At 42.3% G+C, this 20,948-nt stretch overlaps 1 protein-coding gene across 1 annotated transcript in view; it reads left to right on the top strand.

The window, feature by feature from the left end:
• Positions 1 to 20,948, top strand: part of TLN1 (talin 1) — a gene marked incomplete in the record, with an annotated part of 895,533 nt that overhangs the window by 209,841 nt on the left and 664,744 nt on the right. The window contains 3 exon segments of the mRNA XM_053700951.1: positions 9,430 to 9,506; positions 9,583 to 9,763; positions 18,420 to 18,533. Coding sequence (XP_053556926.1) covers positions 9,430 to 9,506; positions 9,583 to 9,763; positions 18,420 to 18,533 — 372 coding nt within the window.

Below are 20,948 nucleotides of genomic sequence, written 5' to 3'. Positions count from 1 at the left end.
TCTCTGCTTACTAGTTTTCTTTATTTTCACTCCTGCTGTATGTGGTCTTAACATACCTGAGTAGCATATTTAAATATTCTGCAATTATTTGCTTAAACAAAGTATTTTGTTGTTTAAATAAATTTGTTTTCATTTTCAATCAGTATGGCTTCTACTAATCTTCCTTTAAAGCAACTGTTCCAGACAATGAGGCTCTCACATGATATCCTGAGACAGAACATGACAGAATGTGAAGACCTTAAAAGAGAGCCCTCTGGGATTATTGCTATATTGGATTCAGTGTTAAAGTTTATTAAGGACATACTCATTAACTTTATGGAGCTGGTGGAAATGTTATCTCTCCCAACCGAAACCTTGTCTAAAGTTACCTCCCAAACAAGGAAAGGTTTTAAAGAACCCTTAACAGAAGAGGAGAAAATTCGGCGAAGACAGCTTAACCTCTGTTTCTATTGTGGGGGAACTGGTCACCACATCACAGGGTGTCCAGTAAGACCCCCTAGAGGATCAAGTCGAGATATAGCCAAGTTTAAAATGGACTCTGATGTTAAGGGAACAAATTATTCTTCCACTAGCAAACTTAAAGATACTCCTGGAGAGGATCCAGCTACTGAGAATACATCAATTCTACAAACAACCGTTTCTAACACGCTTCAAGAAATGGTACCTGATTTGAAACAGATGGTCATTGGGAGTACAACTCCAACTACATCCATTACCCATGCCACTGCATCTGTTTCTGCATCAACCACATTGGGGAACTCTGCAAAAATACCTCCTGGAAATCCTGCACATTACCTTGTTTCTGCCCTGGCTGGAGATCCAGCTAACAAATGTCACTCATCAGACATAAGTGACAAACCTTCCAGCTAAATCAGACTCTGCCAATTCTAAAGATCCACACCTCCTTGCACCACCTTCACCCAGCTACTCATTGACTGAGAAAGAATTGGATGAGATGGTTGAATTGGATATAAATGGCACAGAAAATGAATTCCTGGACTCTGAAGGAGAGGTCATACTTTACCCGGAGGTACTCTACCCATCAGGCAGATATGACCCAGATAACAAATTCCTTGACTCTGAAGGAGAGGTCTTTTCCTACCCGGAGGTACTCTGCCCATCAGCCAGTCCATTGCAAGCTGCTGGGTATAATCAGGAACCTCTAAATCAAAACTGTCTTGGTTTTTCAGCTCTTGTTATGCCTACAGGGATATCTTCTAAGGGTCCCCAATCTCAGGCAGCTGTTCCAAGCGAAGAATCAATTCCATCTGATTGTATTAGGGCTTCAAATGGAACACTTGTTCGTAAATCCCACCTTCAGATGTTTGATCAGGCTTTGAGCGCCCAGAGTGCGCTCTTTGGAGGGGGCATCTGTCATGAACCAAGCCTCCAGACTAAAAAGAAAAAGAAAAGGTCTGGGAGGCATTCTGCTAAGAAGGGCTGTATAGGGATTTGAACCTGTGGCTCTGTGGTTGCTATTTCTGTTTGCTTACATGTTGAGCCACAGCCAGTTCCAACAATAGCATGGATCTTAAAAGATCTGATAAATAACTATTTGCCTTACTTGTTATTACACCTGTGCAACACACAGGTGTTCTCAATTCTGGAATTAATCAGAACCAACCCTGTGCAAAACCTCCCTATTTCCTGTATTTCTTTGGAGAAAGATTTCCTTTGCACCTGTTTACAAGGTATTACCAGGAGAAAGCCTTTACCTTTAAACCTGTTACCAATCTACAAGTTTGTTTCCTGCTTTATGCAATTCCTGCACTTGGCCATTGCCAGGAGAAAGATTTCCTTTGCACCTGTTTACAAGGTATTACCAGGGCAAAGCCTTTACCTTTAAACCTCTTACCAGTTTGCAAGTTTGTTTCCTGCCTTCAGCAATTACAAGGAGAGAGACTTTACCTTTAAACCTGTTACCAGTTTGCAAGTTGTTTCCTGCATTGTGCAATTCCTGCACTCAGCAAGTACAAGGAGAGAGACTTTACCTTTAAACCTGTTACCAGTTTGCAAGTTGTTTCCTGCATTGTGCAATTTCTGCACTCAGCAATTACAAGGAGAGAGACTTTACCTTTAAACCTGTTACCAGTTTGCAAGTTGTTTCCTGCATTGTGCAATTTCTGCACTCAGCAATTACAAGGAGAGAGACTTTACCTTTAAACCTGTTACCAGTTTGCAAGTTGTTTTCTGCCTTGTGCAAATCTTACATTTCAGTTATTACCAAGAGAAAGACTTTCCTTTTTGAATCTGCATCTCTGCTTACTAGTTTTCTTTATTTTCACTCCTGCTGTATGTGGTCTTAACATACCTGAGTAGCATATTTAAATATTCTGCAATTATTTGCTTAAACAAAGTATTTTGTTGTTTAAATAAATTTGTTTTCATTTTCAATCAGTATGGCTTCTACTAATCTTCCTTTAAAGCAACTGTTCCAGACAATGAGGCTCTCACATGATATCCTGAGACAGAACATGACAATAGCTTAGAGGAGAGAAGGGAAAGAGGTGATATGATAGCAACTTTCAAGTACATTAAAGGGTTTAGTAAAACTGAGGCTGTGGGTATTTTACATAAAATGGAAAATTCAAGAACAAGGGGTCATGAGCTCAAGCTAAAGGGTAGTAGATTCAGGAGTAATTTGAGGAAGCTTCTTTACAGAGTGATTGATTTATGGAATAAACGTCCTCAAGAGGTAGTAGCGACAAACACTGTAGGGGACTTATGCCTGGGACAAGCATAAGTCTATCCTACAAAGTAGATAAGTTTATACTGTTAGGTAATATTGGGCAGACTTGCTGGGCTTATGGCTCTTATCTGCCGTCAATATCTGTTTTCTTTCCAATGGCATGAAGAGTCCACAAATCCATTCTAAATACTAGTGGGAATTCAACTCCTGGCCACCAGGAGGAAGCAAAGAACACCCCAGCAAAGCTTTAAGTTTCCTCACTTCCCACAATTCCCCAGTCATTATTTGCCTTATATATCTGGGAGGATGTACGACGATAGTGTCTGAAGAGAATCAAGTATTTAATCCTTTAATGGATACTTTTTTTGCAAGCAAGGATTGGGGCAATGCTGTGTCCATGTAATTCTCTTTAGTAAGAGTAATAGTGGCTATTAGCTGTTGGAGGTCGGTAAGGTAGTCTTTACTTTAACTTCAACAATGTATGCTATCCCCTTTAGAGAAAACCAGGGTTGGTTACTCTGTTTTTCTTGTGTCTTTAGATCCCTATCAGCAGTCAGATGAGGCTAACAGACCTGGAGCTGCTGTGACTGCTCCACAGAAGAAGACCCTCAAGGGTAAGTCCTTTTGTATATATATTTCCTGGATGAAGAATATCAGAAGGTCTGGGATGTTCAGGGACCTAGTGGGACCTGCTACCCTCAGAAGGGGTTTGTATTTTTATTAGTTATATATCCCTTAATTTGGGATATTTGCGGCTGAGAAGCTACCTTGGTGTTTTACAAGGGTCAGGGATTTTGCTGCTTACATTGCTAGGTAATTTTATAGATAAGCACCCAGGCTTCCTATCGCTGTATGATCCGTTTGTGCGGCTATTTGAGGTGTTCTTATAGTTATAGGGGCACAGTTTCAATTATGGCTATTTGCAGTGTTTATTTCCCTCTTTCTGCTATTTGCGGGATCAGACTGTTTATGGTGCTGTTACATTTCGTGCCCAATGAGTCTTCAGGCTAGCTTTTGGCCGTTAGTATTGCAGTAGCTCTCAGTCTGTTATCCTGTCAGGTTTCCCCCTTTCTTTCTGATCGCGATTGCGGCAGTGAGACCGCTTTGCGTGTTAGTGAGTAGCTGAGTTATGGTGGCTATTAGTAGATTTTTGCCACTTCTTGGGGGTTTTTTTTGGCAGAGGAGTCTGATTCAAAGGCAGTACATAGTTAAGACCGCCATTATTGGTGGATACATTAGCACAGCTATGTTAGTTTGTGGTGTTGCGCTCTGGTATTTTAAATAGAGGTTGGTCATAGAGGTATTTGGTGACGATTGCAGATTTGAGCACACAAACAAAGGGTTAGGCTCTCATATACTTAATAATCCCTAAATGGCTATGCTACAACTAAATGGTTGTGCTACTGTTCTACTCCATGGTACTTTATTATTGGGTACGGCTGAATTTGTGATTGCGAGTTCATTGTATCCTTTATTTCATGTACTTAATCTGACTTTGGTCTTGAAATTATTATTTTTATATATTATTTCTAGGGATGTTTGTTATTTGCTGCCATCGAGTGGCAATTCAATGTTATCCCTTCTAGAACTATGCAGTTATTTTATTGGGGTATTCATGTTTTATCCTCTTTAAGACGAATTATATGATATATTTCTCTTTTCCTCTTATTTGATACAATTCTACAGATTATGTATATTGTGGCTGAATATAGGGCAGTTTTAACCCGATATGTTTATTTTCAGGTTTGCCTAGTTTTGGTGTTCAGTTTTCGTTATACAGTATGATGAGTACATATTTTCTGTAGAGGGTACTATATAATATATTCTCTCTCTGATTGAGGTGTTCTTCTCAGGGTGTTGCAACATGTCTGCAGTTTAATAGGTTAATTGCCCTCTTATTGAGGTGATTTTTAATATTATTTAATCCTTTAATGGTTATTTTCCCTGCAAAAAAAAAAAAAAAAAAGATTGGGGCAATGCTGTAATCCTCTTTAGCAAGTGTAATGGTGGCTATTAGCTGTTGGAGGTCGGTGAGGTAGTCCTTACTACTACTCCAACAATTTGTTATCCCTATATAGAAAACCTGGGTTGGCTATTCTGCTTTTCTTTCATCTTCAGGCTCCTGTCAGCGGTTGGGTGAGGCTGTTACATCTGGGAGATTGTCCTTGCCCTGCAGCTGATTCTCCTAGGTCTCTGTCAGGATGAGATTTTTGTGTCAAACCGGGGGCTGCTGAGTCCTTGATCCACAAAGCTAGATCTCAACCTCTAGTCCATAGCCTACTTAACTCTACCTTAAACTATGATACCTTCCTCAGCCTGCTTAACTCACCCTGAAACTGAGACCTTCCTTAGCCTGCTTAACTCAACCTTAAACTAAGAGTTTCCTCAGCCTGCTTAACTCTACCTTAAACTAACTGACCTTCCCCAGTCTGCTTAACTCACCCTGAAACGGAGACCTTCCTTAGCCTGCTTAACTCTACCTTAAACTATGAGACCTTCCTCAGCCTGCTTAACTCTACCTTAAACTAAGACCTTCCTCAGCCTGCTTAACTCTACCTTAGGCTAAGAGACCTTCCGCAGCCTGCTTAACTCTACCTTAAACTAAGAGACCTTCCACAGCCTGCTTAATTCTACCTTAAACTAAGAGACCTTCCGCAGCCTGCTTAACTCTACCTTAAACTATGATACCTTCCTCAGCCTGCTTAACTCACCCAGAAACTGAGACCTTCCTTAGCCTGCTTAACTCAACCTTAAACTAAGAGCTTCCTCAGCCTGCTTAACTCTACCTTAAACTAACTGACCTTCCTCAGCCTGCTTAACTCTACCTGAAACTGAGACCTTCCTCAGCCTGCTTAACTCTACCTGAAACTGAGAACTTCCTCAGCCTGCTTAACTCTACCTGAAACTATGAGACCTTCCTCAGCCTGCTTAACTCTACCTGAAACTATGAGACCTTCCTCAGCCTGCTTAACTCTACCTGAAACTGAGACCTTCCTCAGCCTGCTTAACTCTACCTGAAACTATGAGACCTTCCTCAGCCTGCTTAACTCTACCTGAAACTATGAGACCTTCCTCAGCCTGCTTAACTCTACCTGAAACTATGAGACCTTCCTCAGCCTGCTTAACTCTACCTGAAACTATGAGACCTTCCTCAGCCTGCTTAACTCTACCTGAAACTATGAGACCTTCCTCAGCCTGCTTAACTCTACCTGAAACTATGAGACCTTCCTCAGCCTGCTTAACTCTACCTGAAACTATGAGACCTTCCTCAGCCTGCTTAACTCTACCTGAAACTGAGACCTTCCTCAGCCTGCTTAAAGGGACAGTCAACAACAGAATGTTTGTTGTTTTAAAAGATAGATAATCCCTTAATTACCAATTCCCCAGTTTTGCATAACCAATAGTTATACACATTTTACCTCTGTAATTACCTTGTATCTAAGCCTCAGCAGACTGCCCCCTTATTTCAGTTCTTTTGACAGACTTGCATTTTAGCCAATCAGAGCTGACTCCATGGTAAATTCACAAGCATTATTATTATCAGGTATTTGTAGCGCGCCAACAGATTCTGCAGCGCTATGAACATAGGTGGTATGTAAAAATCGATTACAGGGATCAAATGGGGAGAGAGGGTCCTGCCGAGAGTTGCACTGCTGAAATCGACGCTTATGAAGGTGAACTACAAACAGCTGGGCTCATAGGCTTACATGCTATGGGGTTTTAGGGTATAGCAGTGGAGATAGGAAGGTTAGTGTAGGTTGTAAGCGTCCCTGAACAGTGAGTCTTCAGGGAGCACTTGAAGCTTTTAAAACTAGGGGAGATTCTTGTGGAGCGAGGCAGAGAGTTCCACAAGATGTGAGCCAGTCTGGAGAAATCTTGTAGACGGGAATGTGAGGAGGTAACAAGAGGAGGAGAGTAGGAGATCATGAGCATAGCGATGGGGACGGGAGGCAAGAGGAAGCCAGTGAAGGGATTGGCAGAGAGGTGCGGCAGATGAAGAGCGGCGTGCAAGGACGATGAGCCTGGCAGAGGCGTGAGCTCAATGTTATCTATATGAAACACATGAACTAATGCCCTCTAGTGGTGAAAAACTATCAAAATGCATTTAGATTAGAGGCGGCCTTCAAGGTCTAAGAAATTAGCATATGAACATCCTAGGTTTAGTTTTAAAATAAAAATACCAAGAGAACAAAGCAAAATTGGTGATAAAAGTAAATTGGAAAGTTGTTTAAAATTACATGCCCTATTTGAATCATGAGTTATTTTTGGACTTGACTCTCCCATTAACTCTACCTTAAACTGATACCTTTCTCAGCCTGCTTAACTCTTCCTGAAACTAAGAACTTTATCAGCCTGCTTAACTCTACCTTAAAGGGACACTGAATCCAATTTTTTTCTTTTGTGATTCAGATAGAGCTTGCAATTTTAAACAACTTTCTAATTTACTCCTTTTATCAAATTTTCTTCATTCTCTTGCTATGTTTATTTGAAAAAGAAGGCATCTAAGCTTTTTTTTATCAGAACTCTAGACAGCACTTTTTTATTGCTGAATTAATTTATCCACCAATCAGCAAGGACAACCCAGGTTCACCAAAAATGGGCCGGCATCTAAACTTACATTCTTGCATTTCAAATAAAGATACCAAGAGAATGAAGAATTTTTTTTAATAGGAGTAAATTAGAAAGTTGCTTAAAATTTCATGCTCTATCTGAATCACGAAAGAAAAAAATTGGGTTCAGTGTTAAGCAGAGTTTGAGACCTTCCTCAGCCTGCTTAACTCTACCTTAAACTAAGAAACCTTCCTCAGCCTGCTTAACTCTACCTTAAACTAAGGGACCTTTCTCAGCCTGCTTAACTCTACCTTAAACTAAGAGACTTTCCTCAGCCTGCTAAACTCTACCTTAAACTAAGGGACCTTCCTCAGCCTGCTTAACTCTACCTTAAACTAAGAGACTTTCCTCAGCCTGCTAAACTCTACCTTAAACTAAGGGACCTTCCTCAGCCTGCTTAACTCTACCTTAAACTAAGAGACTTTCCTCAGCCTGCTAAACTCTACCTTAAACTAAGGGACCTTCCTCAGCCTGCTTAACTCTACCTTAAACTAAGAGACCTTCCTCAGCCTGCTTAACTCTACCTTAAACTAAGAGACCTTCCTCAGCCTGCTTAACTCTACCTTAAACTAAGAGACCTTCCTCAGCCTGCTTAACTCTACCTTAAACTAAGAGACCTTCCTCAGCCTGCTTAACTCTACCTTAAACTACAAGACCTTCCTCAGCCTGCTTAACTCTACCTTAAACTAAGAGATATTCCTCAGCCTGCTTAACTCTACCTTAAACTAAGAGACCTTCCTCAGCCTGCTTAACTCTACCTTAAACTAAGAGACTTTCCTCAGCCTGCTTAACTCTACCTGAAACTGAGACCTTCCTCAGCCTGCTTAACTCTACCTGAAACTAAGAGATATTCCTCAGCCTGCTTAACTCTACTTTAAACTAAGAGAGCTTCCTCAGCCTGCTTAACTCTACCTTAAACTAAGAGACCTTCCTCAGCCTGCTTAACTCTACCTTAAACTATGAGACCTTCCTCAGCCTGCTTAACTCTACCTTAAACTGAGACCTTCCTCAGCCTACTTAACTCTACCTTAAACTAAGAGACTTTCCTCAGCCTGCTTAACTCTACCTTAAACTATGAGACCTTCCTCACCCTGCTTAACTCTACCTTAAACTAAGAGACTTTCCTCAGCCTGCTTAACTCTACCTTAAACTAAGGGACCTTCCTCAGCCTGCTTAACTCTACCTGAAACTGAGACCTTTCTCAGCCTGCTTAACTCTACCTTAAACTAAGAGACCTTCCTCAGCCTGCTTAACTCTACCTTAAACTAAGGGACCTTCTTTAGCCTGCTTAACTCTACCTTAATCTAAGAGACCTTCCTCAGCCTGCTTAACTCTACCTGAAACTGAGACATTCCTCATCCTGCTTAATTCTACCTTAAACTGAGACATTCCTCAGCCTGCTTAATTCTACCTTAAACTGAGACCTTCCTCAGCCTGCTTAACTCTACCTTAAACTGTGAGACCTCCCTCAGCCTGCTTAACTCTACCTTAAACTAAGAGAGCTTCCTCAGCCTGCTTAACTCTACCTTAATCTATCTAAGAGACCTTCCTCAGCCTGCTTAACTCTACCTTAATCTAAGAGACCTTCCTCGGCCTGCTTAACTCTACCTTAAACTAAGAGAGCTTCCTCAGCCTGCTTAACTCTACCTGAAACTGAGACCTTTCTCAGCCAGCTTAACTCTACCTTAAACTGAGACCTTCCTAAGCCTGCTTAACTCTACCTTAAACTATGAGACCTTTCTCAGCCTGCTTAACTCTACCTTAAACTATGAGACCTTTCTCAGCCTGCTTAACTCTACCTTAAACTATGAGACCTTCCTCAGCCTGCTTAACTCTACCTTAAACTATGAGACCTTCCTCAGCCTTCTTAACTCTACCTGAAACTGAGACCTTTCTCAGCCTGCTTAACTCTACCTTAAACTATGAGACCTTCCTCAGCCTGCTTAACTCTACCTTAAACTATGAGACCTTCCTCAGCCTGCTTAACTCTGATGATCTTCACAGACCTAAGATGTAACACAAATTTCACAATTAAAATGTTAGAGCCCAAAACCTGACCCTAAACCATAATATCTAACTAGGTTATGTGAATACATCCTTCAGTTAAATGTATTTCTCTCACTGTGCAGAAAAAAAGCAAAGATCATTTTGGACTGGAGGGTGATGAGGAGTCAACTATGCTGGAGGACTCGGTTTCCCCCAAAAAGTAAGATTTACTTCCCATTTTGTTATCCCCTTCCTAGTGTGACCATTGGGTTTATAAAGATCTCACTTGTTGTCAGGTCCACAGTTCTCCAGCAGCAGTTTAACCAGGTTGGAAAAGTGGAACACGGTTCTGTGGCTTTGCCGGCAATCATGCGCTCCGGTGCTGGTGGTCCAGAGAACTTCCAGGTGGGCTCCATGCCCCAAGCCCAACAACAGGTCAACAGCGGCCAACTGCACATAGGACACATGCCACCCCTGGTAAGGACCAAATGCACATGCAGATAGAAAAGGATTGTAAACAAGAACCATCACAGATGCAATCAAAGGATGATATGCACATGGAGATACACACACCATGACATACAGATGTACACATAGGGGGATATGCACATGCAGATATACACACCATGACATACAGACGTACACATAGGGTGATATGCACATGCAGATACACACACCATGACTTACAGACGTACACATAGGGTGATATGCACATGCAGATACACACACCATGACTTACAGATGTACACATAGGGGGATATGCACATGCAGATATACACACCATGACATACAGACGTACACATAGGGTGATATGCACATGCAGATACACACACCATGACTTACAGACGTACACATAGGGTGATATGCACATGCAGATATACACACCATGACTTACAGACGTACACATAGGGTGATATGCACATGCAGATACACACACCATGACATACAGATGTACACATAGGGGGATATGCACATGCAGATATACACACCATGACATACAGACGTACACATAGGGTGATATGCACATGCAGATACACACACCATGACTTACAGACGTACACATAGGGTGATATGCACATGCAGATATACACACCATGACTTACAGACGTACACATAGGGTGATATGCACATGCAGATACACACACCATGACTTACAGACGTACACATAGGGTGATATGCACATGCAGATACACACACCATGACTTACTTACAGACGTACACATAGGGTGATATGCACATGCAGATACACACACCATGACTTACTTACAGATGTACACATAGGGTGATATGCACATGCAGATACACACACCATGACTTACTTACAGACGTACACATAGGGTGATATGCACATGCAGATACACACACCATGACTTACTTACAGATGTACACATAGGGTGATATGCACATGCAGATACACACACCATGACTTACAGACGTACACATAGGGTGATATGCACATGCAGATATACACACCATGACTTAGACGTACACATAGGGTGATATGCACATGCAGATACACACACCATGACATACAGATGTACACATAGGGGGATATGCACATGCAGATACACACACCATGACTTACAGACGTACACATAGGGTGATATGCACATGCAGATATACACACCATGACTTACTTACAGACGTACACATAGGGGGATATGCACATGCAGATACACACACCATGACTTACAGACGTACACATAGGGTGATATGCACATGCAGATACACACACCATGACTTAGACGTACACATAGGGGGATATGCACATGCAGATACACACACCATGACTTACAGACGTACACATAGGGGGATATGCACATGCAGATACACACACCATGACATACAGACGTACACATAGGGTGATATGCACATGCAGATACACACACCATGACTTACAGACGTACACATAGGGTGATATGCACATGCAGATACACACACCATGACTTACAGACGTACACATAGGGGGATATGCACATGCAGATACACACACCATGACTTACAGACATACACATAGGGTGATATGCACATGCAGATACACACACCATGACATACAGACGTACACATAGGGGGATATGCACATGCAGATACACACACCATGACTTACAGACATACACATAGGGTGATATGCACATGCAGATACACACACCATGACATACAGATGTACACATAGGGTGATATGCACATGCAGATACACACACCATGACTTACTTACAGACGTACACATAGGGTGAAATGCACATGCAGATACACACACCATGACATACAGACGTACACATAGGGGGATATGCACATGCAGATACACACCATGACATACAGACGTACACATAGGGTGATATGCACATGCAGATACACACACCATGACTTACAGACGTACACATAGGGTGATATGCACATGCAGATACACACACCATGACATACAGACGTACACATAGGGTGATATGCACATGCAGATACACACACCATGACTTACAGACGTACACATAGGGTGATATGCACATGCAGATACACACACCATGACTTACAGACGTACACATAGGGTGATATGCACATGCAGATATACACACCATGACTTAGACGTACACATAGGGTGATATGCACATGCAGATACACACACCAAGACTTACTTACAGATGTACACATAGGGGGATATGCACATGCAGATACACACACCATGACTTACAGACGTACACATAGGGTGATATGCACATGCAGATACACACACCATGACTTACAGACGTACACATAGGGTGATATGCACATGCAGATACACACACCATGACTTACAGACGTACACATAGGGTGATATGCACATGCAGATACACACACCATGACTTACAGACGTACACATAGGGTGATATGCACATGCAGATACACACACCATGACTTACAGACGTACACATAGGGTGATATGCACATGCAGATACACACACCATGACTTACTTACAGATGTACACATAGGGGGATATGCACATGCAGATACACACACCATGACATACAGATGTACACATAGGGTGATATGCACATGCAGATACACACACCATGACTTACAGACGTACACATAGGGTGATATGCACATGCAGATACACACACCATGACTTACAGACGTACACATAGGGTGATATGCACATGCAGATACACACACCATGACATACAGATGTACACATAGGGTGATATGCACATGCAGATACACACACCATGACTTACAGATGTACACATAGGGGGATATGCACATGCAGATATACACACCATGACATACAGACATACACATAGGGTGATATGCACATGCAGATACACACACCATGACTTACAGACGTACACATAGGGTGATATGCACATGCAGATACACACACCATGACTTACAGACGTACACATAGGGTGATATGCACATGCAGATACACACACCATGACTTACAGACGTACACATAGGGTGATATGCACATGCAGATACACACACCATGACTTACAGACGTACACATAGGGTGATATGCACATGCAGATACACACACCATGACTTACTTACAGATGTACACATAGGGGGATATGCACATGCAGATACACACACCATGACTTACAGACGTACACATAGGGTGATATGCACATGCAGATACACACACCATGACTTACAGACGTACACATAGGGTGATATGCACATGCAGATACACACACCATGACATACAGATGTACACATAGGGTGATATGCACATGCAGATACACACACCATGACATACAGATGTACACATAGGGTGATATGCACATGCAGATACACACAGCATGACTTACTTACAGACATACACATAGGGTGATATGCACATGCAGATACACACACCATGACTTACAGACGTACACATAGGGTGATATGCACATGCAGATACACACACCATGACTTACAGACGTACACATAGGGTGATATGCACATGCAGATACACACACCATGACATACAGACGTACACATAGGGTGATATGCACATGCAGATACACACACCATGACATACAGACGTACACATAGGGGGATATGCACATGCAGATACACACCATGACATACAGACGTACACATAGGGTGATATGCACATGCAGATACACACACCATGACTTACAGACGTACACATAGGGTGATATGCACATGCAGATACACACACCATGACTTACAGACGTACACATAGGGTGATATGCACATGCAGATACACACACCATGACTTACTTACAGATGTACACATAGGGGGATATGCACATGCAGATACACACACCATGACATACAGACGTACACATAGGGGGATATGCACATGCAGATACACACCATGACATACAGACGTACACATAGGGTGATATGCACATGCAGATACACACACCATGACTTACAGACGTACACATAGGGTGATATGCACATGCAGATACACACACCATGACTTACAGACGTACACATAGGGGGATATGCACATGCAGATACACACACCATGACTTACAGACGTACACATAGGGTGATATGCACATGCAGATACACACACCATGACATACAGATGTACACATAGGGTGATATGCACATGCAGATACACACACCATGACTTACTTACAGACGTACACATAGGGTGATATGCACATGCAGATACACACACCATGACTTACTTACAGATGTACACATAGGGGGATATGCACATGCAGATACACACACCATGACATACAGATGTACACATAGGGTGATATGCACATGCAGATACACACACCATGACTTACAGACGTACACATAGGGTGATATGCACATGCAGATACACACACCATGACATACAGATGTACACATAGGGTGATATGCACATGCAGATACACACACCATGACTTACTTACAGACGTACACATAGGGTGAAATGCACATGCAGATACACACACCATGACATACAGACGTACACATAGGGGGATATGCACATGCAGATACACACCATGACATACAGACGTACACATAGGGTGATATGCACATGCAGATACACACACCATGACTTACAGACATACACATAGGGTGATATGCACATGCAGATACACACACCATGACTTACAGACGTACACATAGGGTGATATGCACATGCAGATATACACACCATGACTTAGACGTACACATAGGGTGATATGCACATGCAGATACACACACCATGACTTACAGACGTACACATAGGGTGATATGCACATGCAGATACACACACCATGACTTACAGACGTACACATAGGGTGATATGCACATGGAGATACACACACCATGACTTACAGACGTACACATAGGGTGATATGCACATGCAGATACACACACCATGACATACAGACGTACACATAGGGTGATATGCACATGCAGATACACACACCATGACTTACAGACGTACACATAGGGTGATATGCACATGCAGATACACACACCATGACTTACAGACATACACATAGGGTGATATGCACATGCAGATACACACACCATGACATACAGATGTACACATAGGGTGATATGCACATGCAGATACACACACCATGACTTACTTACAGACGTACACATAGGGGGATATGCACATGCAGATACACACACCATGACTTACAGACGTACACATAGGGTGATATGCACATGCAGATACACACACCATGACTTACAGACGTACACATAGGGTGATATGCACATGCAGATACACACACCATGACTTACAGACGTACACATAGGGTGATATGCACATGCAGATACACACACCATGACTTACAGACGTACACATAGGGTGATATGCACATGCAGATACACACCATGACATACAGATGTACACATAGGGTGATATGCACATGCAGATACACACACCATGACTTACTTACAGACGTACACATAGGGTGATATGCACATGCAGATACACACACCATGACATACAGACGTACACATAGGGTGATATGCACATGCAGATACACACACCATGACTTACAGACGTACACATAGGGTGATATGCACATGCAGATACACACACCATGACATACAGATGTACACATAGGGTGATATGCACATGCAGATACACACACCATGACTTACTTACAGACGTACACATAGGGTGATATGCACATGCAGATACACACACCATGACATACAGATGTACACATAGGGTGATATGCACATGCAGATACACACACCATGACTTACTTACAGATGTACACATAGGGGGATATGCACATGCAGATACACACACCATGACATACAGACGTACACATAGGGTGATATGCACATGCAGATACACACACCATGACATACAGACGTACACATAGGGTGATATGCACATGCAGATACACACACCATGACTTACTTACAGATGTACACATAGGGGGATATGCACATGCAGATACACACACCATGACTTAGACGTACACATAGGGTGATATGCACATGCAGATACACACACCATGACTTAGACGTACACATAGGGGGATATGCACATGCAGATACACACACCATGACTTACAGACGTACACATAGGGTGATATGCACATGCAGATACACACACCATGACTTACAGACGTACACATAGGGTGATATGCACATGCAGATACACACACCATGACTTACAGACGTACACATAGGGTGATATGCACATGCAGATACACACACCATGACTTACAGACGTACACATAGGGTGATATGCACATGCAGATACACACACCATGACTTACTTACAGATGTACACATAGGGGGATATGCACATGCAGATACACACACCATGACTTACAGACGTACACATAGGGTGATATGCACATGCAGATACACACACCATGACTTACAGACGTACACATAGGGTGATATGCACATGCAGATACACACACCATGACTTACAGACGTACACATAGGGTGATATGCACATGCAGATACACACACCATGACTTAGACGTACACATAGGGTGATATGCACATGCAGATACACACACCAAGACTTACTTACAGATGTACACATAGGGGGATATGCACATGCAGATACACACACCATGACTTACAGACGTACACATAGGGTGATATGCACATGCAGATACACACACCATGACTTACAGACGTACACATAGGGTGATATGCACATGCAGATACACACACCATGACTTACAGACGTACACATAGGGGGATATGCACATGCAGATACACACCATGACATACAGACGTACACATAGGGTGATATGCACATGCAGATACACACACCATGACTTACAGACGTACACATAGGGTGATATGCACATGCAGATACACACACCATGACTTACAGACGTACACATAGGGTGATATGCACATGCAGATACACACACCATGACTTACTTACAGATGTACACATAGGGGGATATGCACATGCAGATACACACACCATGACTTACAGACGTACACATAGGGTGATATGCACATGCAGATACACACACCATGACTTACAGACGTACACATAGGGTGATATGCACATGCAGATACACACACCATGACTTACAGATGTACACATAGGGTGATATGCACATGCAGATACACACACCATGACTTACAGACGTACACATAGGGTGATATGCACATGCAGATACACACACCATGACATACAGACGTACACATAGGGGGATATGCACATGCAGATACACACACCATGACTTACAGACGTACACATAGGGTGATATGCACATGCAGATACACACACCATGACTTACAGACGTACACATAGGGTGATATGCACATGCAGATACACACACCATGACTTACAGACGTACACATAGGGTGATATGCACATGCAGATACACACACCATGACATACAGATGTACACATAGGGTGATATGCACATGCAGATACACACACCATGACTTACAGACATACACATAGGGTGATATGCACATGCAGATACACACACCATGACTTACAGACATACACATAGGGTGATATGCACATGCAGATACACACACCATGACATACAGATGTACACATAGGGTGATATGCACATGCAGATACACACACCATGACTTACAGACGTACACATAGGGTGATATGCACATGCAGATACACACACCATGACATACAGACGTACACATAGGGGGATATGCACATGCAGATACACACACCATGACTTACAGACGTACACATAGGGTGATATGCACATGCAGATACACACACCATGACTTACAGACGTACACATAGGGTGATATGCACATGCAGATACACACACCATGACTTACAGACGTACACATAGGGTGATATGCACATGCAGATACACACACCATGACTTACAGACGTACACATAGGGTGATATGCACATGCAGATACACACACCATGACTTACAGACGTACACATAGGGTGATATGCACATGCAGATACACACACCATGACTTACTTACAGACGTACACATAGGGTGATATGCACATGCAGATACACACACCATGACTTACAGACGTACACATAGGGTGATATGCACATGCAGATACACACACCATGACATACAGACGTACACATAGGGGGATATGCACATGCAGATACACACACCATGACATACAGACGTACACATAGGGGGATATGCACATGCAGATACACACACCATGACTTACAGACGTACACATAGGGTGATATGCACATGCAGATACACACAGCATGACTTACTTACAGACATACACATAGGGTGATATGCACATGCAGATACACACACCATGACATACAGACGTACACATAGGGGGATATGCACATGCAGATACACACACCATGACTTACAGACGTACACATAGGGTGATATGCACATGCAGATACACACACCATGACATACAGACGTACACATAGGGGGATATGCACATGCAGATACACACACCATGACTTACAGACGTACACATAGGGTGATATGCACATGCAGATACACACAGCATGACTTACTTACAGACATACACATAGGGTGATATGCACATGCAGATACACACACCATGACATACAGACGTACACATAGGGGGATATGCACATGCAGATACACGCAGCATGACTTACAGACGTACACGTAGGGTGATATGCACATGCAGATATATGCAAAGGATCATAAGTATGCACTCAAGACGGTGAGGTCTGCATGCATATTTCCCTGTGGCACATACATATACATTCATGTTCCGTGCAAGTTTCTCAGTTTCTCTGTTCCCTCTGCAGACCTCTGCTCAGCAAGCTCTCACTGGTACGATAAACTCAAGTATGCAAGCTGTGAACGCTGCGCATGCTACACTAGATGACTTTGACACATTGCCAGCCCTTGGACAGGATGCGGTGAGTATCGGCTACATCATACAAGAAATCTACTGAGCGCAATTGAATGCAGGAGCCTGGTTAGCAGGAAAGGCTTCTAATTAGCAAATGTATTAATGTATCACACAGCAGGTGTGTAGTTGTTTGCTGTCTGTCTTTATTCCAGTGTTGCTGTTAGTATGCAGGTATCTCCATTAGTGTCTACTTGCAGGTATCTCCATTAGTGTCTACGTGCACATATCTCCATTAGTGTCTACGTGCACATATCTCCATTAGTGTCTACGTGCACATATCTCCATTAGTGTCTACGTGCACATATCTCCATTAGTGTCTACGTGCACATATCTCCATTAGTGTCTACGTGCACATATCTCCATTAGTGTCTACGTGCACATATCTCCATTAGTGTCTACGTGCACATATCTCCATTAGTGTCTACGTGCACATATCTCCATTAGTGTCTACGTGCACATATCTCCATTAGTGTCTACGTGCACATATCTCCATTAGTGTCTACGTGCACATATCTCCATTAGTGTCTACGTGCACATATCTCCATTAGTGTCTACGTGCACATATCTCCATTAGTGTCTACGTGCACATATCTCCATTAGTGTCTACGTGCACATATCTCCATTAGTGTCTACGTGCACATATCTCCATTAGTGTCTACGTGCACATATCTCCATTAGTGTCTACGTGCACATATCTCCATTAGTGTCTACGTGCACATATCTCCATTAGTGTCTACGTGCACATATCTCCATTAGTGTCTACGTGCACATATCTCCATTAGTGTCTACGTGCACATATCTCCATTAGTGTCTACGTGCACATATCTCCATTAGTGTCTACGTGCACATATCTCCATTAGTGTCTACGTGCACATATCTCCATTAGTGTCTACGTGCACATATCTCCATTAGTGTCTATGTGCACATATCTCCATTAGAGTCTACGTGCACATATCTCCATTAGTGTCTACGTGCACATATCTCTATTAGTGTCTACGTGCACATATCTCTATTAGTGTCTACGTGCACATATCTCTATTAGTGTCTATGTGCACATATCTCCATTAGTGTCTACGTGCACATATCTCTATTAGTGTCTACGTGCACATATCTCTATTAGTGTCTACGTGCACATATCTCTATTAGTGTCTATGTGCACATATCTCCATTAGAGTCTACGTGCACATATCTCCATTAGAGTCTACGTGCATATATCTCTATTAGAGTCTGTAAACTAGTAGTTACGTGCACATATCTCGATTAGTCTGTGAACTAGTAGGCACCGTGCACATATCTCCATTAGAGTCTGGAAACTGTTAGGCACTGTGCATGATTGTTAACAATGTAAACCCTTAGACTATACTTAGGTAAGGTATGTAATCTTTCAGATGACTTGGAGTTGATTAGAGTCCTGTTAATGTTGTTGCGTTTCCCTCCTTTTGTCGGGGCTCACACTGTTGAATAGTTTGTTATATATTAATACAGCAGTTTCTGTTTAAAGGGACATAATACTCATATGCTAAATCCTTTGAAACTGATGCAGTATAACTGTAAAAAGCTTACAGGAAAATATCACCTGAGCATCTCTATGTAAAAAAGGAAGATATTTTACCTCAGTTTCCTCAGCTCAGTAAGTTCTGTGTAAAATGTTATACTCGGCTGCAGCCCAGCTTCAGGTAAAAAAAAAAATTAAGAAATGAACAGCAGCCAATCGGCATCAACAGTGCTGAGTTCATGAACTCTTTTACTGTGATCTCATGAGACTTCATTGTAAACTTTCTTACACTGAATAGGGAAAAAACATGAGTGTGCACGAAAGCTTGCTCCTTCCGCTGTCCCAGGACAGACATACTGATTTGCTGCTTAGAAGCCCTTTACAATGCGATGTGGCTACTGAGAAACTTTCTCCTGTTAAGTGTGGTCAGTCCACGGGTCATCATTACTTCTGGGATATTATCTCCTCCCCTACAGGAAGTGCAAGAGGATTCACCCAGCAGAGCTGCTATATAGCTCCTCCCCTCTACGTCACCTCCAGTCATTCTCTTGCACCCAACGAATAGATAGGATGTGTGAGAGGACTGTGGTGATTTAATTAATTTATTACCTTCAATCAAAAGTTTGTTATTTTATAATAGCACCGGAGTGTGTTATTCATTCTCTGGTAGAATTTGAAGAAGAATCTACCTGAGTTTTTTCTATGATTTTAGCCGGAGTAGTTAAGATCATATTGCTGTTTCTCGGCCATCTGAGGAGAGGTAAACTTCAGATCAGGGGACAGCGGGCAGATTAATCTGCAAAGAGGTATGTAGCAGTTTGTTATTTTCTGACATGGAATTGATGAGAAAATCCTGCCATACCGTTATAATGTAAACTCAGCCTTAAATGCAGTAGATGTAGCTGGTATCAGGCTGTCATGTATGTA

This window comes from Bombina bombina, chromosome 2, assembly GCF_027579735.1.
Source record: "Bombina bombina isolate aBomBom1 chromosome 2, aBomBom1.pri, whole genome shotgun sequence".
NCBI lineage: Eukaryota > Metazoa > Chordata > Amphibia > Anura > Bombinatoridae > Bombina > Bombina bombina.
This window is presented reverse-complemented; position numbering and strand designations above follow the sequence as displayed.